Source organism: Eurytemora carolleeae, unplaced genomic scaffold (genome assembly GCF_000591075.1).
Source record: "Eurytemora carolleeae unplaced genomic scaffold, Eaff_2.0 scaffold999, whole genome shotgun sequence".
NCBI classification, from domain to species: domain Eukaryota; kingdom Metazoa; phylum Arthropoda; class Copepoda; order Calanoida; family Temoridae; genus Eurytemora; species Eurytemora carolleeae.
In genome coordinates, this window is record NW_019396941.1 from 111,728 (window position 1) to 132,399 (window position 20,672).

The following is a 20,672-nucleotide window of genomic DNA, read 5'->3' on the forward strand; positions in this document are numbered from 1 at the left end:
TGTATTGATCAAGCTACAGTACTAAAATTTATATATTTGAAAAGCCCTTTAAAAATAAATGGAATAACATTTTTCACATGTTTATGTTTGTCAAAAGAAAAATAATTATTTTTAAACATTTTTCCGACATACTTTTTGAACTTTTTTAAAATCCTCTCTTGGACCCTAACCATGAAAGTTGGAGGTCTTGTCTATAAAAATCGGGATAGGGTTAAAGAAAACCACAATATAGATCTGTATAATCTATTTCTAGAAACTTCTTTAAGCTTAGGATAGAACTCACAGGGTTGCTAGGAGTTGTTTAAGAATAAAAGTGTGAGTGGGGGGGGATTTGGCGCCCCCCCTCACCAAAAAAAATTACTATGATTACGGTCACATGTATATATTATATGAATATGAATAAGCTGTGTTCGTAAGTGTCCAATTCAATTTAGATCGTTTGGTCAATTTATAACCCTTATTGGAAAATTTTTAAGTCTCAAAAAATCAGATCTTTCTTATTCCTAATCCAATAAATCGTTTTTAATTGGGTAAGTGGCGTTTTAGATACAAGGTGTCCCATATCATATTAGATCGTCAATGGGTCTAAATTACAATTTCCGGGACTAACTAAGAAGAATAAATCATTATGAAAAATTGAAAAAGGCTAAAATAAAAATTTTCTTGCAGAAAATGCTATGCTTTTCGAATATTATATGTTTATTTTGGCATTAAAGCTTGGAGATAATCTAATATGATATGGGACGCTCTGTAGAGAGCCATGATTGAAATTATGTTGACTGTCTCTTTAAGGAAACGTTTACGAAGGTTTCTTTAAACGCGTTCGCAGCAAAGTATACAAGGGTAATTCGAGCATGCTACGTCACTGGAATTCGAGCGTGTTACGTCACTGAAATTCGAGCAAGTTACGCCAATAGAATTTGAGCATGTTACGCCACTGGAATTCGAGCATGTTACGCCACTGGAATTCGAGCAAGGGTAACTGGAAAGTACGTCGATGTTTAAGAAACGTTTCCAATTGCTTTTTTAAACGTTTTCGCAACAAAGCAAGATAAAGTTAATTCGAGCAAATAACGTTTTGGATTGAGGACCATTGGAAATTACGTCGACTGTCGCTTTAAGAATAGTTTTTGATTGTCCCTTTAAACGTTTTTGCAGAAAAGTATATTATGGTTGATATTGTAGTTTATTAAAAAGTGTCATGTTAAGCATGAAGGGTAGAACACTGGAAAGTTGGAACAAAATATAAAATCTTTTATTTTTCTTTTCTCTCAGAATTCCAGACATGAAGTAATATTTCTTTCTACAAATATAAAACTAGGTTGTACCGTACAGCAGCACACTTACACTATTCTTAAATATATAATATTTCTGTATACAAATATAGAACCTAACTTGGATAGTACTATTCTTAAATAGATTATAGAAATACAGAAACTCACTTGTATAGTACAGTACTAGACTTGCACTATTCTTACATTGATAACATTTCTGTATAAAAACGTAGAAACTTACTTGTACAGTACAGCAGCACACTTGTACTATTTTTGCAGGGATAACATGTCCTTATATACAATTATAGAAACTGACTTTTATAGTACAATAGTACACATGTACTATTCTTACAGGGATAATATTTCTCTATGCAAATATAGAAACTAACTTGTACAGTACAGCAGCACACTTGTACTATTCTTAAATAGATAATATTTCTCTATACAAATATAGAAACTAACTTGGATAGTACAGCAGTACACTTGTACTATTCTTAAATAGATAATATTTATGTATGCAAATATAGAAACTAACTTGTACAGTACAGCAGNATTCTTACATGGATAATATTTCATTTTACAAATATAGAAACTAATCCGTAGAGTACAGCAGTACACTTTCACTATTCTTACATGGATAATATTTCATTTTACAAATATAGAAACTAATCCGTAGAGTACAGCAGTACACTTTCACTATTCTTACATGGATAATATTTCATTTTACAAATATAGAAACTAATCCGTACAGTACAGCAGTACACTTTCACTATTCTTACATGGATAGTATTTCATTTTACAAATATAGAAACTAATCCGCACAGTACAGCAGTACACTTGTTCTTTTCTTACATGGATAATATTTCATTTTACAAATATAGAAACTAATCCGTACAGTACAGCAGTACACTTGCACTATTCTTACATGGATAATATTTCTATATAAAAAATGGAGAAACTTACTTGTACAGTACAGCAGCACGCTTGTACTATTCTTACAAATATAGACATTTACTTGTATAGTACAGTAGTACACTTGTACTATTCTTATAGGGATAATATTTCTTTATAGAAATATAGAAATTAACTTGTATAGTACAGAAGTACACTTGTACTATTCAAAGGGATAATATTTCTCTATGCAAATATAGAAATTAACTTGGATAGTACAGAAGTGCACTTGTACTATTCTCATAGAACCCGAAACTTAAAACAGAGTATCGATTAATGAAACCCAGTATCAGAAACTCGGTTTCATGAATGAGGGCAGCCAGTTTTGTAGATACCAATATTTTTGTTGAGAAATATTATTTCATGTGGGTTCTTTATACAAATAAAACATTTGGACCAAACTTAGATGGGCAATATCTATTTATACAAAAATATACACTTGGGATTCTATTTTTATAATGCCCATTCTTATTTCTTGAATGTCTGATATTTATCTAATTTTTTGTATAAAAAACATTTTGGGATTTGGAACGATGGATGCAAAAAACAATGTTTAAGTGGTCTGAAGAAAAAACTGTTTTTTTTTCGCGGAATTATCGTCGTTGGAGGGTTAACCAATAAGAGTATAATACGTATGTACATACAAGAGCCTAAACTTTAAGAAAGTATCGTTGAACGAAACTCCCGAGTTTTCTTTTTAGTGGTCAAAGCATTTGTGTAGATTTTGGTTTAAAGGGAGTGACCGGCAACGTACTGTGGTCGAACTGAGTATGCAGTATCGTAGAAATTTTTTTTAGTAATCATTTGAGACATTTATAACATTTAAAACTACTGAGATTGAGCGCAAAACTTTGTGAATAATGAGAAATAATTTAAACTAATAATTGAATAAGATTACTTATTTTCGATGATAAAAATTGATTTTTATTTATAGAGTATAAATATAACGATTGATTCATAGTTTTATTCAAATTAATTTTTGTGGACATTTTCATTTCAGAGTTAATATTTGTTCATCTCTAGTTTGTTTAAAATTCCTTAAACTGAATTTATATAAAATATTTTTACCCAATTTAGCTTGGATGCATTTTATGCATACGATTTCAGCTTCTTATCTCATACATTGCATAGGACTAGGGATGGGTACGTTGGAACTTGTATTAATCTGCTCATTAAAAATTTTACTAAATTTTAATTTTTTTCTTTAATTTTATCAACAAAACTAAATCATTTTCTTGAAAACTACTTAATCTAAGCTTTTGAAATGAAATTGAAGCTTTTGAAAAAAGAATTTAACTAAAGAACTGGGAGTAATAAGTAGGTCAAAAACTTTTTATTACTAAAATCATTGAAATTGAGAAAAATAATGAATTGTTTTTTGGACAAAATGTTAGTTCTCGTTCGTTATTAAATTTTGTGTTAAAAAGTGTAAACATTATGCGTGGTAACTTAATTTTATGGCTGAAATAAATTGCCCAAAAAAATTGAGAATTTTTTTTGATTTTTGAAAAATCCGTTATAATTTAAACAAAAAATTCCGCGAGGTTTTTTTAATACAGATTTTATTTTTTATATTAATGTTGTACATCCCTACCCAATCTGAATTACATATATATATTCTAAGCGTCTTCTTATTATTCTAACTTAGTTTTATTATGAAAACTAGGAGTTGGAAAGAGATGGTTTTCATATTTAAAACCTTTAAAGTTTAAAAATAAAATTCAAATGAGGTCAATTAATACACCCACTCCCCCCCGAGTATTTGGGCAAAACAGATTTTAAAAGAAATATTTGATTATGAATATTGTTTAACCCCCCTCTTTAAATTCTGTCATAAAGAAGCAAGAAATCAAACATTGCCATTAGAACTACGCAATTTAAATTGGAACATACCGCTGGGTCTGGCAATTTTAATCAGTATTATTGTTATGAACTTTTGGGTTCACTATCTTTATCTTTTTAAATATAAGTTTATACTTCCTTTTTGGATTCACACTTCCGTTTACTGACATGGATAACTTCTCTTTATTTCCAGGTTTTATACTTCCGTTAGCTGACATGGATAATTTCTCTTTATTTCCAGGTTTTATACTGCCGTCTATAGGTTTCACACTTCCGTTATCTGACATGGATAACTTCTATTTATTTCTAGGTTTCACACTTCCGTTTGCTGACATGGATAACTTCTATTTATTTCTAGGTTTCACACTTCCGTTTGCTGACATGGATAACCTCTATTTATTTCTAGGTTTCACACTTCCGTTTACTAATATGAATAACTTGTCTTTACTTCTAGGTTTTACACTTCCGTTTGCTAACATGGGTAACTTCTCTTTACTTCTAGGTTTCATACTTCCGTTTACTAATATGGATAACTTCCCTTTACTTCTAGGTTTCACACTTCCGTTTGCTGACATGAATAACTTCTATTTATTTCTAGGTTTCACACTTCCGTTTACTAATATGGATAACTTCCCTTTACTTCTAGGTTTCACACTTCCGTTTGCTGTGATGGGATCACTTCTGTTTACTTCCTCCATTTTTATTTTCTTCTTCCTTCCGGACACTCCCTCCGAGACATTGTAAGTTTTAATTAAAGAGGCTTTCAAGAATTTAACAAAGGGTAAAAAAATTTGTTTTGATTTCACAGTTTTTAGCAGACTTTTTGGAAAAACGTCCCGAACATATCTAAAAGAAGGATCGAAAAATGTTTACCTATATGACAAAGCTCTTCACTCATGTAAGTATGTTAGCTATAGAGGACCAAACGACTGGACCAAATTGGCTGACATTTTTTAAAAGAACCCGTGGGTACCCCGGGGGTATTATGGGCTAAAAATGTTTTGAAATGTTCGAAATTCCACGGGCAACATCTGGCATTTCAGCTAAAATAATGATGTTATACTACGCGCGGGTAAACGGCAGGAGTAACTATGAGTAATAATATAAACCTGGCCAACACCGGGTTCTCCAACTAGTCTTCATTTAATGTAGAAATAAAATTTTCAATTTTTATGTTTTCTTTCAAAATCGGCGTACACTCCCTTTACAGTTGAAACTCGAAACCCTCTGTTATGTAACTTTATATAAAGAAAATATCATCTTTCTTCTGCAAGAAAAGTCAATGAAACAAAAAAAATGGTAAAAAAATAAAGTTTAACTATTATAAACAGGAACTTACGTAAGTTATTTTAAAAAATCTTTTTAATCCAGAAAAAAAAGTTAAAAAGTTGAAATAAAATTGTTTCTTTATCATCCAGAATTTAATTTTAAAATATTTCAGTTTGGGAAATTAACAAGTTTAATATTAAATATTCTATTTTCTAAAAAATATGTATTTAGGGGACCTAAACCCAGTATGCTCTCAGCCCTCACTAAACCAGCAATAGTTATTGCTCTATTTAAGGTAATCAATTAATATTAATTATTTTCATTGTTATCATAAATTGATATTTTCAATTCATCATCATCATCATCATTTAATATTTTGTTAATGTTCTCTTCAGTTTCTTTAATTTGGAGTGAAAAAGCCGATTTTCTTAAATTTAAAATCAAATTTATTTGCTGAAAGAGAAATCCTGTGTTTTAAGTGCAATCTATGATTTCTAATTCAATGCTATTATTATCATTATTATTATTATTATTTTTATTATTATTATTATTATTATTATTATTTTCATTATTATTATTATTGTTATTATTATAATTATCATCTATTTCACTATCATTATCAATAGTTTTATAAATAATAATAATAATCCCCAGGTTGGATCTGCGGCTGCAAGTATAGGATTCCTTCAGACAACTCTTGAACCTCATCTTCATGATATTAAACCTTACGGAGTACCTTTAACTCCATTCCAGGTATAGCAGTCTAGTCTAGTCTAGTCTAGTCTAGTCTAGTCTAGTCTAGTCTAGTCTAGTCTAGTCTCTAGGTTTAAGCTTATTAAGAAAACAGTCCTTTTATCTAATTTTTGTTTTACTGTTTTCATCCATTTAGAATTCTCAGAGAGGGTTTTAACTTTGTGTCTAATGTTTGAAGTTTTCATATTGTTCAGTAGGCTTTCAACAATTTTCTGTGTGACATTGTGGAAACCAACTTTCGGCCATTTTTTTTTTTTAAATGAGCGGATTTACTTAAAATGATAATAAAAATGATAATTGAGCATTGAAAGAAAACCAATTGTATAGTTTGCGCACAAAATGTGAAAATTTGAGTTCGTAGTAAGATTTTAACCCCACTGGAGATCACCGGAGGGAATTCAATTCCAGTGGAGGGGTTTGAAATTAAAATTAAAATTTTACGCAGGGGGATTTACATTGGAGGGATTCAGATATTTATCAAAGGGATTCAAAATTCCACTGAAGGGATTCGGATATCTATCTAGGGGGTTTATGATTTCACTGAAGGGATTCAGATATCAATCCATAGAGGTTTATAAATCCACTGGAGGGATTTGGATATCCTTTCAGTGGGTTTTTAATTCCACTGAAGAGATTCAGATATCCTTCCAGGGAGTTTATAATTCTACTGGAGGGATTCGGATATCTATCCAGGGGGTTTATGATTGCACTGGAGGGATTCAGATATCCTTCCTGGGGGTTTATAATTCCACTGGAGGGATTCAGATATCTATCCAGGGGGTTTATAATTCCACTGGAGGGATTCAGATATCTATCCAGGGTGTTTATAATTCTACTGGAGGGATTCAGATATCCTTCCTGGGAATTATAATTCCACTATAGGGATACAGATATCCTTCCTGTGGGTTTATAATTTCTTTGGAGGGAACCAGATATCCTTCCAGGGGGTTTATAATTCCACTGGAGGGATTCAGATATCTTTCCAGGGGGTTTATATTTCCACTGGAGGGATTCAGATTTATTTCAAGGGGTTAATAATTCAGATATCCTTCCTGGGGGGTTTATTATTTCCCTGAACAGATATCTGAATCCCTTCAGTGCAGTGGATTGAAAATCACCCTGCGTAAAGTTTCAAATTGTAAAAGTTATTGTTCAAACCCCCTCCAGTGAAAATAAAATCCCTCCAGTGGTCTCCAGTGGAATCGAAATCTTATTACGAATTTGTTTGAGTCCCTGTTAACCCTATTTGTTAGTGTGGAGCTCTGTTTATGGTGGTCGGAGGAACATATGGGTTAAGTTTACCTCTTTGGGGAATGGTCTGTGATTCAAAACTAACCAGGAACCAACTTTACATCTAAAGAGACTGCTCACAAATTATATATGTTGTCCACAAATCGAAAACAACGTTTAAAGGGACTCTAAGCGTAAATTCAAATGGCATTTTATACAAATAATGCAATTTTCGGTCTACAAAGTTACGCTTAACCCTATCCCTGCTAGGGTACTTGAAAACCAGGATATGCTGGGGGGGGGGGCTCAATTTGACCCCCTCTAAATCCCATGTTTGATGTCCAAATATGACAAATGATACATCATTAGAAAGCTCTTGTGCTCTACTTTTAGAATCTGCAAATTTGCAAAAATTGAATTTTTTATCGCAAAATCCAGTTATATATTTTTTGTTTATTTAAACCGTTTATTTATTTTTGTGGTTTCTTTGCAAAAGTAACTTGAACATTTCCTGATTATGATAACTAATTGGGAAATTCACAGAAATAAGCAATTTTCGAGTTAGAAAAGCTATGTAATCAATTAAACATTTTTGATCAAATTAAGATTTCAAGGTACACCGTTTAAATCTTAAATTGAAATCTTTACATTGGAGAGTAGCTTGAAATTACGCTTACAGGCCCTTTAGTACTTGAAGTATTACATGTTTTTCTTCTAAAATATTCCTCTTTGAACTTTAAAATGATTATGTTTCAAATTTTTTGAATATATAAATTGAATCGATCCTGTATAGTTACACGTGGTGATTCATATCAAACATTAATACAAAGAATCATTACTTGCAATTTGTTTATGGATGGTTGCAAAAGTTGAATAGGGGAAATTAATGATGATACGTAGATCGTGTTCTCGGTTCTCGGAACGTCAGGATTCAAAAATACTTAAAAATGGAACATAAACAGAAATTTTCTCTTTTGGCTTTAATTTGTTGTCTTTCCTACAGGGGGGGGGGGTCAGCGTTTGTTTTCAGGACTGAATGACCCTGAAAACTAGACTGTTCTTGTCCATGGGGACAAGTCCCTAAAAGTTCCAATGGACAGAAAAATGACTAACCAGTAGCAATGATTTCGTGAAATACATATGTATTCTGATTTTAAACAGTTTTAAATATTGTTATTTAATTAAAAATAGATATTCATTCATTATCATTTCTTGATAAAAAGCTATTTTCAATGAATCCTGCTATTCTAAAAGCTCATATATAGCAGGTTCATATAAAACCAGGTCTTTACATTCAAAGAAAGATCATTAACTCTCAGAAAAAAAAGAAATTTAATGGAAATATAAACCCTGAAGGATTCAATTCTAATCCATTGAATTGGTTCTAATGTTTATAAGAGTAAATGATTCTCTCTTATAAATAGATTTTATATAATTTGTATGTTTGTCTCGTTGGAAAAAAAATGTATTACTTTTTTATTATTCTTTTATAAAATTAACATTAGTAAGAATCAAAGTTGGTTGTAGAGATTCTCCTAAATATGTTGAACTTTTCGGATCTGTACTCATTGCTATGGGATTTATGGTGCTAGGTAGGACGGGATGAAGTATAAAGTATTGAGTCTCTGCTACTAACTCTAATTTTCAGATCCCTTTATTTTTTAAATCTGATGGTGTAAACCTTTGATATATCCAACTTAAATCATTTGATCCAACAAAATTCATAATTTTAAATTTATAAAGTGTACAACATTGGGTTGCAAAGATATAGGGATTAAAATCAGAGTTTGTGGCAAAGACTCAATTATTTTAATAATAGAGTAGGTCAGATATTAATGAATTAGGAGGAGGTGTTGAACCACAATAGCTAAGTAGTTCAGCTTCTTGTCCCGAGTTCAACTAATTCTCGATTTTCATTGAGTCCGGTCTATAGTAAAATGTTCTTTCTCAATAAAAACTTTAAAAATTAAAAACTTAATTATAGTATCTGCTGGGGAAAATGCATTTTTATTTTTGAAAATAATTATTTTCAATGAATAAAGAATAACTAATAAAATTTCAAATTTTTTTATTAAAAAAAAACAGGAAAAGTTGTAAACGAATTTTAAAATAAATAAAAATAAAAAAAACACTAGACAATTAACAGAAAATTTATCTCATTTTTGCCAAACACGCTTATTTCCGAGTCCCCCTTTAAAGTGTCTGTGTTTTCTTTAAGTAAAAAAGTAATTCAAATATTTTCTTTTCAATTCTATATTTTTGGGAAATTGTATTTTCTTAGCTCGCAGAATTGAACAATTATTTTATCTTTAGTTTTCTATTTCTTGCAAAAGATTATCCTCTTCTTATATTTTTGATAAAAGGAGCTGGAAAACTAATCTTCTTAAAGGAGATTGTTCACTTTTTTGAAAACATTTTTTTGGTTTTAAAAACTTGTACTCTTCATTATGTGCGTGTTTAAATAATTGAATCATTCCTTTAAAGGGAGTGACCGCAGCAGGTCTGCCACGCTAACCCCTGCAGGCCAGACGTGCCTCGCCACCATGCCTGCAGGGCAGACGTGCCTCGCCACCATGTATGCAGGGCAAACGTGTCTGGCCACCATGCCTTCAGGGCAGACGTGCCAAGCCTCCCCTTGCAGAGTAGACGTGCTAGGCCACCACCTGCAGCGTAGACGTGCTACGCCACCACCTGCAGAGTAGACGTGCCATGCCACCACCTGCAGAGTAGGCGGGCGCCAGAGAGAATTTTAAAGAACGGATTTTCACTCTTGTGAATATTTTACACTGTAAAACGTCTTATAGGTCTGAAATGAATTCAAAAAAAAAATCTTTACGATACTGCACTCTCAGCTCAACTACAATTTATATGCGATCACTCCCTTTAACGCGAGAAATAACATCTCTTCTAGCTTCTCCATAATCCCTAGCTATAGGATAATATCTGTATAATGGATCAAATGCCGAACAAATTTATGATTAATGATTCCGTTTCACGAGAATCCATTTATTACATTTCAACTTCTTTTTAATATTTTTCATTCTAGGTCCCTTCAAGTATCTTCCTTTCGGGAAAACTTTAGGTAAACTCATTTTTTTAATCCCTTCTTAAAGGGATTATAGACGTTATTTCAATTGATCCTCCAACTATTGGGTGCCATGTTGGATTGACACCGTTACATTTTTAACTTTACCTGGGCAAAAGCTAGGTAAATACCATCGTTTTTTCATCTAAAAACGGCTCAATCCTGAAAATTTTCATTCTTTCCCCTGATGCAGAATGTACAAGTCATTTTTGTGAAGAACCCTCTCAGAAGAAAACGATTAATATTTATAAGAAAAGAAAACTGCTTCATGCCAATAAATATAGGGGGTTACAGAAATTGCGTACGCCAGTCACAATAAAAGATTGTAAATTATAATTAGTTAAAAACATACCTACAAACTTTTAGTGAAATGGTAAATTGTTTTGTAAAATAATACATTTTGTTTTTATAGGTTCCATAATTGCTGGTATGAGTATCCACGGTCTGGGTCTGGGAGCATCAGTGGTTGGAGGGTTTACAGACGTACACAAATCAGCGATAAGGAAAAGTTTTTAGGATAACATTTTAAAATTTATTTTTTAGAATAACATCTTACAATTTAGTTTTTAAAATAACATTTTAAAACCTAGTTTTTAGAACAACATTTTAAAATCTAGTTTTTAGAATAACATTTTAAAAAAAGTTTTAGAATAACATCTTACAATTTAGTTTTTACAATAATGTCTTACAATTTAGTTTTTAAAATAATTCATCTTACAATTTAGTTTTTAGAATAACATCTTAAAATTTAGTTTTTAGAATAACATATTACAATTTAGTTTTTAGAATAATATTTTACTATTTAGGTTTTATAATAACATATTACAATTTAGTTTTAGAATAACACCTAACAATTTATGGTTTAGAATAATATCTTACAATTTAGTTTTTAGAATAATATTTTACCATTTAGTTTTTAGAATAACATCTTAAAATTTAGTTTTAGAATAACACCTTACAATTTAGTTTTTAGAATAATATTTTACAATTTAGTTTTTAGAATAACATCTTAAAAATTAGTTTTAGAATAACACCTTACAATTTATGGTTTAGAATAATATCTTACAATTTAGTTTTTAGAATAATATTTTACAATTTAGTTTCTAGAATAACATCTTAAAATTTAGTTTTAGAATAACACCTTACAATTTATGGTTTAGAATAATATCTTACAATTTAGTTTTTAGAATAACATCTTAAAATTTAGTTGTAGAATAACACCTTACAATTTAGTTTTCAGAATAATATCTTACAATTTAGTTTTTAGAATAAAATCTTACAATTTAGTTTTAGAATAACACCTTACAATTTAGTTTTAGAATAACACCTTACAATTTAGTTTTAGAATAACATCTTACAATTTAGTTTTTAGAATAATATCTTACAATTTAGTTTTTAACATAATATCTTACAATTTAGTTTTAGAATAATATCTTACAATTTAGTTTTTAGAATAACATCTTAAACTTCAGTTTTCAAAATACACATTGTTAATCTTTCCAGCTGTCAAGACAAGAATCTGAGTTTAGGTAGAGATAGGCATCATTTTTATCCCATTTTTAAACACGTTTAGGGTGCATTGCGACCCAATTCTAGTGATAATTATTGGGTTTAAATCTTACTTTTCAAGGCACTTAACACACAATATTGATGGATTTTAATGATTAAAAAACGAAATTTTGACCATCCATAAAAATTATTACAAAAACAAATGTCAGCCCATTGGTTGACGATGCCCTACCCTAAATTTGAGCATACTTGCTTAAACTTCAACAATATTTCTTGACTAATGAAATATAAAGAATTCTCATTGTTGCTTAAAGCTGAATTTTCTTCTCAGTCATGCCAGCTCATTTCACAGATGTGTTAATACTTTCAACAAATATAATTTATAAATATTCTAAATTAAACTGGTTAGATGTGGATTCCCAGATACTATCGAGACTTACGGGCTAGTTTCTGGTCTTTTTGCTTCAGTTTTCGCCTTTGGAGCTTTTGTAGGTACGTTAAGTTAGAATTCAAGTAAATTGGCAAATTAATGATCAACAGTGGTGCATTGTAGACCAATTTCTTAGCTAAAATCATGAACATTTTCTAGGTTTCTTTTCTGAAAATTATTATTTATTTTTTGCAGTTTTTCAATAAAATTGACTAGCAACGGAATTGGAAGGAAATTAATATTTTCTTTATTTCGGACCAGAAAGTGATTTAAGAGGGAACCTTTCTGAATCTATCATGCAGTATCTCTTATAGGTCACTAAAAAGTACTTGGCCCCGTCCTTTCAAGAGCTGTAACGTCGTTAATTGTGTTCATGAAAAAATGTATTTTGATTGGAACAGTTCATATTCCTTTTCGGTCGAGACCCAACATAACGTTTATAGAGTCTCTTTAAAAGCCAACCCAATGGGGGTAAAAAAATGGATTCTAATAAAAAATTGTATAGAATCTTTTGCTCATGACGGTCTTCAACGGACGATATTTTATTTGTGACGAAAACAATGATTTCATTGACATTTGGAAGAAGACAATTTTCAATTTATAACTTTGCAAAGAAAATTTTATACTTTGTTGATTTTATGACAGAGTTTATTAGAAAAACTTGTTATTTTCCCAATGTGCAAACCACAAAATAGCAATTAATAAAGGTGTAGTGCGGCATTATTGACACAACCCCCCTCCCCCTTCTCTAACCAACTAGTTTTGTAACCCCCCCACCCCCCTTCCTCCTCTAAACTTCTTCATTCCCATTTATATCCGTCCCTTCCCCTTGATTACAGTTCATATTTTCTTATTTTCTTCTCCTCTTGTTTGTATCAAAATTAGGGATTTCTTTTAACATTTTATGAAAGAAAATACCAGTCTGGCTGTTTTCTCTCAAAATTTTTCTTTTTTGAACACATTAATTGTAAAGCATGTTGCATGCAAGTTGAATCCAAATAATGATTTTTTTGATAAAAAATCATAAATAAAAGGATTTGACTTTCTTTAGAAGCAAGTAAGAGATATGTAATGTATTTTTCCAAATATTTTAAAAGTACTGCCCTTCCCCCCCCCGCCCTCCCCCCTCCCAGAAAATCGCCCCTGAGAATTCTAATACAAAACAGTTAAATAAAAATTTAGCCCAGAAATATTTACTTATTGGAGTTGGAAGAACTGCAGATTAAGTTCACGAAGTTGTGTTTCCTAAAGTGAAATTGATGCGGTCACTAGTGTAGGATTGTAGTTTTGGTACTTGAAAGGTTGAATAAAAAGTCAAAATAAGGTCGGAAAAATGTAAAAATTTCTTTGAAATCTAAGTTCAGGATTTTAACTGTACATGAAATTATCAAATATTCATCTTATAAGTATCACACAAAGGTAAAAGAGTATTTTCGACATATTTTTTGCTGAAAAAAAACAGAATTTATTGCTTTTATCCCTTTTCTTCCAAACGCAAATGTTAGGTTTCTTAAAATGGCAGTAATGGCATGGTAAATTCAGGAACGGAATCTTTACAACAAACTCAAACTTTATAATTACCATGTCTTGTCAACCTGATGGTGTAAACCTTTGACAATTCAAACTTAGATTGTTTGATCTTACCGAATTAAAAGTTTCAAATGTCTGAAGTCTACGGCATTGGGTTGCAAAGATATATGGATCAGAGTTTGTGGCAAAAGACTCAATTCCTTAAAAAATAATAAATATTAAGATGAATACTTCTTAATGACCTTTAGAAACATAGAAAGAACAAATATTTTGAAGAAACTACCATATATTGCATGACTATATTTCAAAATTTAAAAAATTTTATCTTTAAACAAAAAGGAAATGAATATGTTATAAGACATAAACATTCTATAATGACCCGACATAACCCTTAAAACAAGGGGAAGAGGGGGGGAGCAATCCCCCAGAAATTTAATTGTTAAAAACCAATTGGTATGTGTTTTTCTAGTTCTACAGGAGGGACGGTCAAGGGTTGGGGGGGGGGGGTAGGGCAGTGCCAGGGAGATAATTAGGGTTTGCAGCGAAAAGGGAAAATCATTTCGCAAGAATTTCGCATTTTTCGCGAAAAAAATGTTTTCGAAAATTTTCGCTTTTCTTCGCATTTCGTTCGCTCGCGAAAAAAGCAAAAAAAAAGTTTTTTTCGCGAAATTTCCATTTAATCTGTTTCTCGAAAAAATGCTAAATTTTAGCGAAATGGAAAGTGCGAATGCGCGAAAAAATGTGAAGAAAATAATGCGAAAATTTAGCGAGTTTGTTAACCTTGGTTAAAAAAAAAATAACTTACCGTAGGTCCAACTGTTGGAGGAATTCTCTATGATGCTATTACATTCAGATGGGCAATCATGTTCATTGTAGGACTAGAGGTAAACATGTTCATTGTTGGACTAGAGGTAAACATGTACATTGTTGAACTAGAGGTAAACATGTTCATTGTTGGACTAGAGGTAAACATGTACATTGTTGGTCTAGAGGTGATCATGTTCATTGTTGGACTAGAGGTAAACTTGTTCATTGTTGGACTAGAGGTAATCATGTTCATTGTTGGTCTAGAGGTAATCATGTTCATTGTTGGACTAGAGGTAAACATTTTCATTGTTGATCTAGAGGTAATCATGTTCAAAGTTGGACTAGAGGTAATCATGTTCATTGGTGTACCAGAGGTAAACATGTTCATTGTTGAACTAGAGGTAAACATGTACATTGTTGGACTAGAGGCAATCATGTTCATTGTTGGACTAGAGGAAAACATGTACATTGTTGAACTAGAGGTAAACATATACATTGTTGAACTAGAGGCAATCATATTCATTATTGGACTATAGGTAAACATGTACATTGTTGGTCTAGAGGTAATCATGTTCATTGTTGGACTAGAGGTAAACTTGTTCATTGTTGAACTAGAGGTAAACATGTTCATTGTTGGACTAGAGGTAAACATGTTCATTGTTGGACTAGAGGTAATCATGTTCACTGTTGGACTAGAGGTAAACATGTTCAATGTTGGACTAGAGGTAATCATGTTCAAAGTTGGACTAGAGGTAAACTTGTTCATTGTTGAACTAGAGATAAACATGTTCATTGTTGAACTAGAGGTAAACATGTTCATTGATGAACTAGAGGTAAACATGTACATTGTTGAACTGAGGGAATCATGTTCATTGTTGGACTAGAGGTAAACATGTTCATTGTTGGACTAGAATTAAACATGTTCATTGTTGGACTAGAGGTAATCATGTTCATTGTTGAACTAGAGGCAATCATGTTCATTGTAGGACTAGAGGTAATCATGTTCATTGTTGGACTAGAGGTAAACATGTTCATTGTTGGACTAGAATTAAACATGTTCATTGTTGGACTAGAGGTAATCATGTTCATTGTTGGACTAGAGGTAAACATGTTCATTGTTGGACTAGAGGTAAACATGTAAATTGTTAAACTAGAGGTAAACATGTTCATTGTTGGACTAGAGGTAATAATGTTCATTGTAGGTAAACATGTTCAATGTTGGACTAGAGGTAAACATGTACATTGTTGAACTAGAGGTAAACATGTTCATTGTTGGACTAGTGGTAATCATGTTCATTGTTGGACTAGTGGTAATCATGTTCATTGTTGGACTAGAGGTAGAGGTTTTTCTGTTTCTGCTTTAATATATTTAATTGATAAAGGTTGTGGCATTCATCCTGATTTTCACCTTTCTACTCATGGACTGTAGGAATCCTACTCCGGTCTTAGATAGAAGCATATCCACAATATCAGAAACAGATGAGGTAGGATTGTTTCGCTACTTAGCGATTTTCCTAAAGACCTAATGAAATCTTTATAAGTACCGTGTGGTATTTCTCAAGATAGGATTGTGAGCCTTCCTCTTCTGACTGCTCTCCATAATAAAGGATAATAATATGGTTCCGAACGTTTATTTCTCCGAGACTTCAATCTAAATAATTTTTAATAAACCCACAGAAAAAGCATCGAGTGATAAAATCATACAATACAACAAATAAATCAACTCAGGCATTAAAAAACTGTGGAATGGAACCAATACATTTACAAGATATCAAACCATAACCGAACATAAATAAATGATATTCATATATATATAAAGAATAATTACCGCAGTGATCCTAGAATTATTGGCACGAACTTAATAATAAACGAACTTGCAAGACAAACAAATATATACTACGGTAGAAACTGTCCGCTTCCACGTGAGAAACTTGCGCATGCGTAGTCGGTCTGGAAACAGCTTCTAAAACTAGTTTTTTACAATACGTTCTGTACAGATCCGCAGGGAGAACTCAGGAGTTCACAGGGGCACCACATAGACTTTATACACGCAGCATGGCTCGCGTAACACTCGCCCAGCCAAGAGAAAACGAAAAAAGTTCCATCTGCACCCCGCGACTTGATCTTCCTGATAACTCAACTAGACCTGAAACACAATCACTGGAATCTTTTATAGTTTGAATTCACGTAATCCTTCACTTCTTAAAACATCCTGTCCTCCCAGGGAACATCCAACTATAGATCCATATCCTCAGGGAACGAAACCCTAGCCGATCCTTCAATCATCTCATCATAGGTAGGGGTTTGCTCCACGACTCTCCTGGAGAACCTCAAAGCTGCGCTCATCCTCTTAGGAGAGGCAACCTCTTCTGTCCTCCCCTCCTCAGCCTCCAGGAACACATCATCCTCCTCACCCAGCATCACCACCTCCTCACAGCCATCCTCCTGCTGAGGCCCGGAGACACTCTCTCCGAACCCACTCCTATCTCTGGATGGACCAGGAGAAGGCTGGGACGAAGAGAGGCCAACCGGCTCCTCAGCAATAGACTCAGCCACACTCTCCCTTGAGCTCCTCATCCTCAACCTCTTCAACTTCCCCGGCCTAGGATTCTTCTTCCGCTTCACTCCTGACCTCACCTTGGGAGTGGGTAGAGCAGGAACTTCTCCTTTCCATTTAGTTCGCTCCTCATACTCCCAGTCTGCTGAAAGCCTGGTCAACCTATCAACCCTCATCCTTCTCACCTTCAACTCCTCCTCACACTTCCTCAACCCCTCAGACTCCTCCTCCAGTGACTGGAGTACTGCAGCCTTCAACCTCTTCTCCGTAGTTTCCACAGCTGGAGCCTTCTTGTCCATGATACTCCTGTAGCACAGGCACATAGCATCGTACAATCCTCCATAAAACCTCTGGAACCCTACATCCTTCTCCATCCTTGTAAAGAACTTGCACAGGTCCCAGGGGTTCATCCTGGCCCACTCCAACAGAGACCATCTCTGGCATCTTCCTATCAGCGTACAATTCTCACCGATCTCCTTGCTCTTGATCCTCTCCATGTTCAACACCAACAACAGGATTCTCAGATTCTTCGGCCTCTCCAAGCCTCTGAAACTCTCCACTGGTTCCAACCAAGATTGCTTCTCTAACTCTTCAGGCTCCAGTCCAAACCTGGCATATTCCTTCTCCTCTCTCCCAAGGGGCTCCAACCTCCTTCCCTTGGACCACGTGTATCCAACCTGGGCCAGGACAGCCATCTGGGCCAAAAACCACTCCCTCGCCTCCAGTAGATACCGACATCCTCCAGAAGTAGGAGCGGGCCACTTCCCTAGAATCTGAGTCCACAACCGGATCAGAGGAGGAGAAAACTCACACAGCTTCTCCCTCTCATTCCTGTACCTCAGAGAAAGAACCATCTCCTCCCTCGTCTCAGCTTCCTCTTCTGCCTTCTGATGATACTCCACCCCTTCCAGTGACACCATCAGGAACTCCAGGAAACAGTCTGCCGCCTCCTTATGACTGCACTTCATGTACCTACACAAAACATCCGGGTCCGGGAAAACATCTCTCAACAGCAATCCTGCCAGGATATTATAGGTCATGAATCCGAACTGGATATCCCCCAACGCGTAACACTTCAGGGACTCAGGAATCAACTGCCACCTCTCTCCCCACCAGTCATCTCCTGTAGAAACATTCTTATTCAGGAGAGTTCCAATAACCTGCACTCCCATCGCTGTCATGTTTCTTGACTGGAACTTATATCCGGCTAGAACGGCTAGAGACGTAAGATCAATAAATCCTCTCTCTAACCTCACCTCCTCACCAAAGATCAAGGAATAAAACTCCTCCACTCCCCGAATATCTCTCCGGATTGCAAGTCCAGCAGATACAGGGAGATCATGGAGTAAATCAAGCAACTCCGGCTGAACCGTCATCCTCTCCAACACGTACTCCTTCCTCTTGTTTCTCCTCAGATCCAGTGAAATCAGGCAGGTCCATGATACTCCATTCCCGAACATGATCTTGCCAGGAATCTGCTTGAACGTATCCTTAGAGGCATCTGTCATCATCTCTGGATCGCACTTCCTCTTCAGAATCGCATTCTTGGGATCAATAGTAGCTTTCCCGGCCATCCTCAGAGTGTCGAAGTATGTCGCCTTTACATCCTCCACATCAAAGGACACAATCCGGGTTCCAAACATCCTTTGATCCGCGTTCTGCATCCTCTCAATCCATTCCTTCACCTCTAAGATCTCAGAGGCTGAAGATACTCCACAGACCAATTCTTTCACCTCAATCCTATCCAACAACTTCAAATCCAACCCCCTGATCCTCTGATACTTCTCTAGTTCCTCTAGCTTGGGGTACTTCCACGCCTCAATCCTCTTGGTATCCTCCACAGGGAAATCAAGGAGAGGGGCGTGTAGAGGCAAAAATTTGTCCAGGGTCAATTTGCTAGGCCAGTCCAACCCAGAGTGAGATACTCTCCTGAGATACAATGACATATACCTCTCATCACCTCCTGTATTGATCCTGTGAGTCTTTCCCGCCAGCTCTCCTACCATGGCAATCTTGTTGGCGATCCTGGTCTCTCCCCAAACCTTGGGGAACTGGGCAGGGATCAACATCCTCATCCTCTCCTCGAACTCTACGCTCCTCTCCGCTGTCCATCTCTCCTTCACAGCCTTCCGGAAATCCTCCTTCGTCAGCAGTCTAGACAAATACATTTTTATCATTTTGAAAACTCCTAACCAAATATCATCCATCATACCAGTGATTAAAATTATGTGTGCTCTGTTTATTAAGATACTAGCCCCCCCCATCATGCAGCAAACTTTGGACATCAGCTCCGAGGTTTGGTGATCTTTTGCACAATCATTGAAATGATCTAAGGTATTGCTTAAAAATTCCCCTACTGCATAAACTATACTGACATCCCTCATACTCCTTACCACTGTTTGCTCATTTCCCTTGGCCTTTAACGAATACTTGAGAGTAACTTTAGAACCACTAACCCCCGTTACCCTCCCAAGTTTCCAATACACAGACTCCTTGGAGCAGCTAGAATCATTAAACACAAAGCACACAATATCATCAATCACTGGGGTTCGACCAGACTTCAACCATTTATTAGGCCTCAAACTCAAAAAATGAATATTATCAATGAAACCCTGGTACCATTGTTGGTAAATGGTCCGGTTTCTTTCAAGAATTTTTGTGAAATTTGAGCTCATTTCCAAATCAATCCCACTTCCCTCCAAAGATCTGTAATTATTCCGTCCTAATTTCAATCTATTGGGGGTAATAATCTCATAACCCAGAGCAGTTTCATTTGAAGTATTTCCTAAAGCTAAGGGGAGGTGATCTATTGAGTTGGATATCCTAGAGAATAATGTATCCCACTGTAAGCAGTTCATAGGATGAGAACTATTCACTCCCATCTTCTCCATGGTTTCTCGGAGAACCCTGATCCTTCTCTCAACTCTTCCCCTCTCAGAGTGCGCCTTGGCATTGGAAACAATGATCTTCATCCCTAGGTTGTCTTCCATCGCATCCAGGTCCCTCACGGAGAACTTCGCGTACTGCAGGGCCTTGAGCTGGGTTCCGTTGTCCACATACACAAAACCAGGCACTGAATGTCGTTCTAGAGCTGCACAAACATCTTGAGTCTCAATCCCTTCCAAAGCCATTATGTTAGTAGCTCCAGTCAACAGACATACTATTACTAACCCATAGATCTTGATAACCGCTCTGGACCTTTTGTAAGTTTGACCTTTAAATCTGTAGCAAATATCCATCATACAAGAGTGAAACATGGAGCTAGGACTGTTCTTGCTTCAGGATGACTAGCTAGCCTCAGTTCCAAGGTTTTCTTCTCTACCAATCTGCACTTTACACAGTCTGCAATTACTCTCTTGACCAGCCATCTCAAGCCTTTCACCACTCTCATCTTCCTGTGTATCTCCTTGACTGTGGTTTCCAGAGAAGCATGAA

General features: G+C 34.6%; 1 protein-coding gene across 1 annotated transcript in view; it reads left to right on the forward strand.

Annotated features, from left to right (window-relative positions):
- Nucleotides 1–16,770, forward strand: part of LOC111710352 (MFS-type transporter SLC18B1) — a 28,966-nt gene extending 12,196 nt beyond the window's left edge. The window contains exons 6-15 of the mRNA XM_023484413.1: nt 4,714–4,807; nt 5,568–5,631; nt 5,991–6,089; nt 7,343–7,428; nt 8,847–8,911; nt 10,366–10,401; nt 10,817–10,907; nt 12,323–12,405; nt 14,684–14,757; nt 16,063–16,770. Coding sequence (XP_023340181.1) covers nt 4,714–4,807; nt 5,568–5,631; nt 5,991–6,089; nt 7,343–7,428; nt 8,847–8,911; nt 10,366–10,401; nt 10,817–10,907; nt 12,323–12,405; nt 14,684–14,757; nt 16,063–16,206 — 836 coding nt within the window. The 3' untranslated portion in view covers nt 16,207–16,770. The remainder of the gene's footprint in view (nt 1–4,713; nt 4,808–5,567; nt 5,632–5,990; nt 6,090–7,342; nt 7,429–8,846; nt 8,912–10,365; nt 10,402–10,816; nt 10,908–12,322; nt 12,406–14,683; nt 14,758–16,062) is intronic.
- The last annotated feature ends 3,902 nt before the right edge of the window (nt 16,771–20,672 follow it).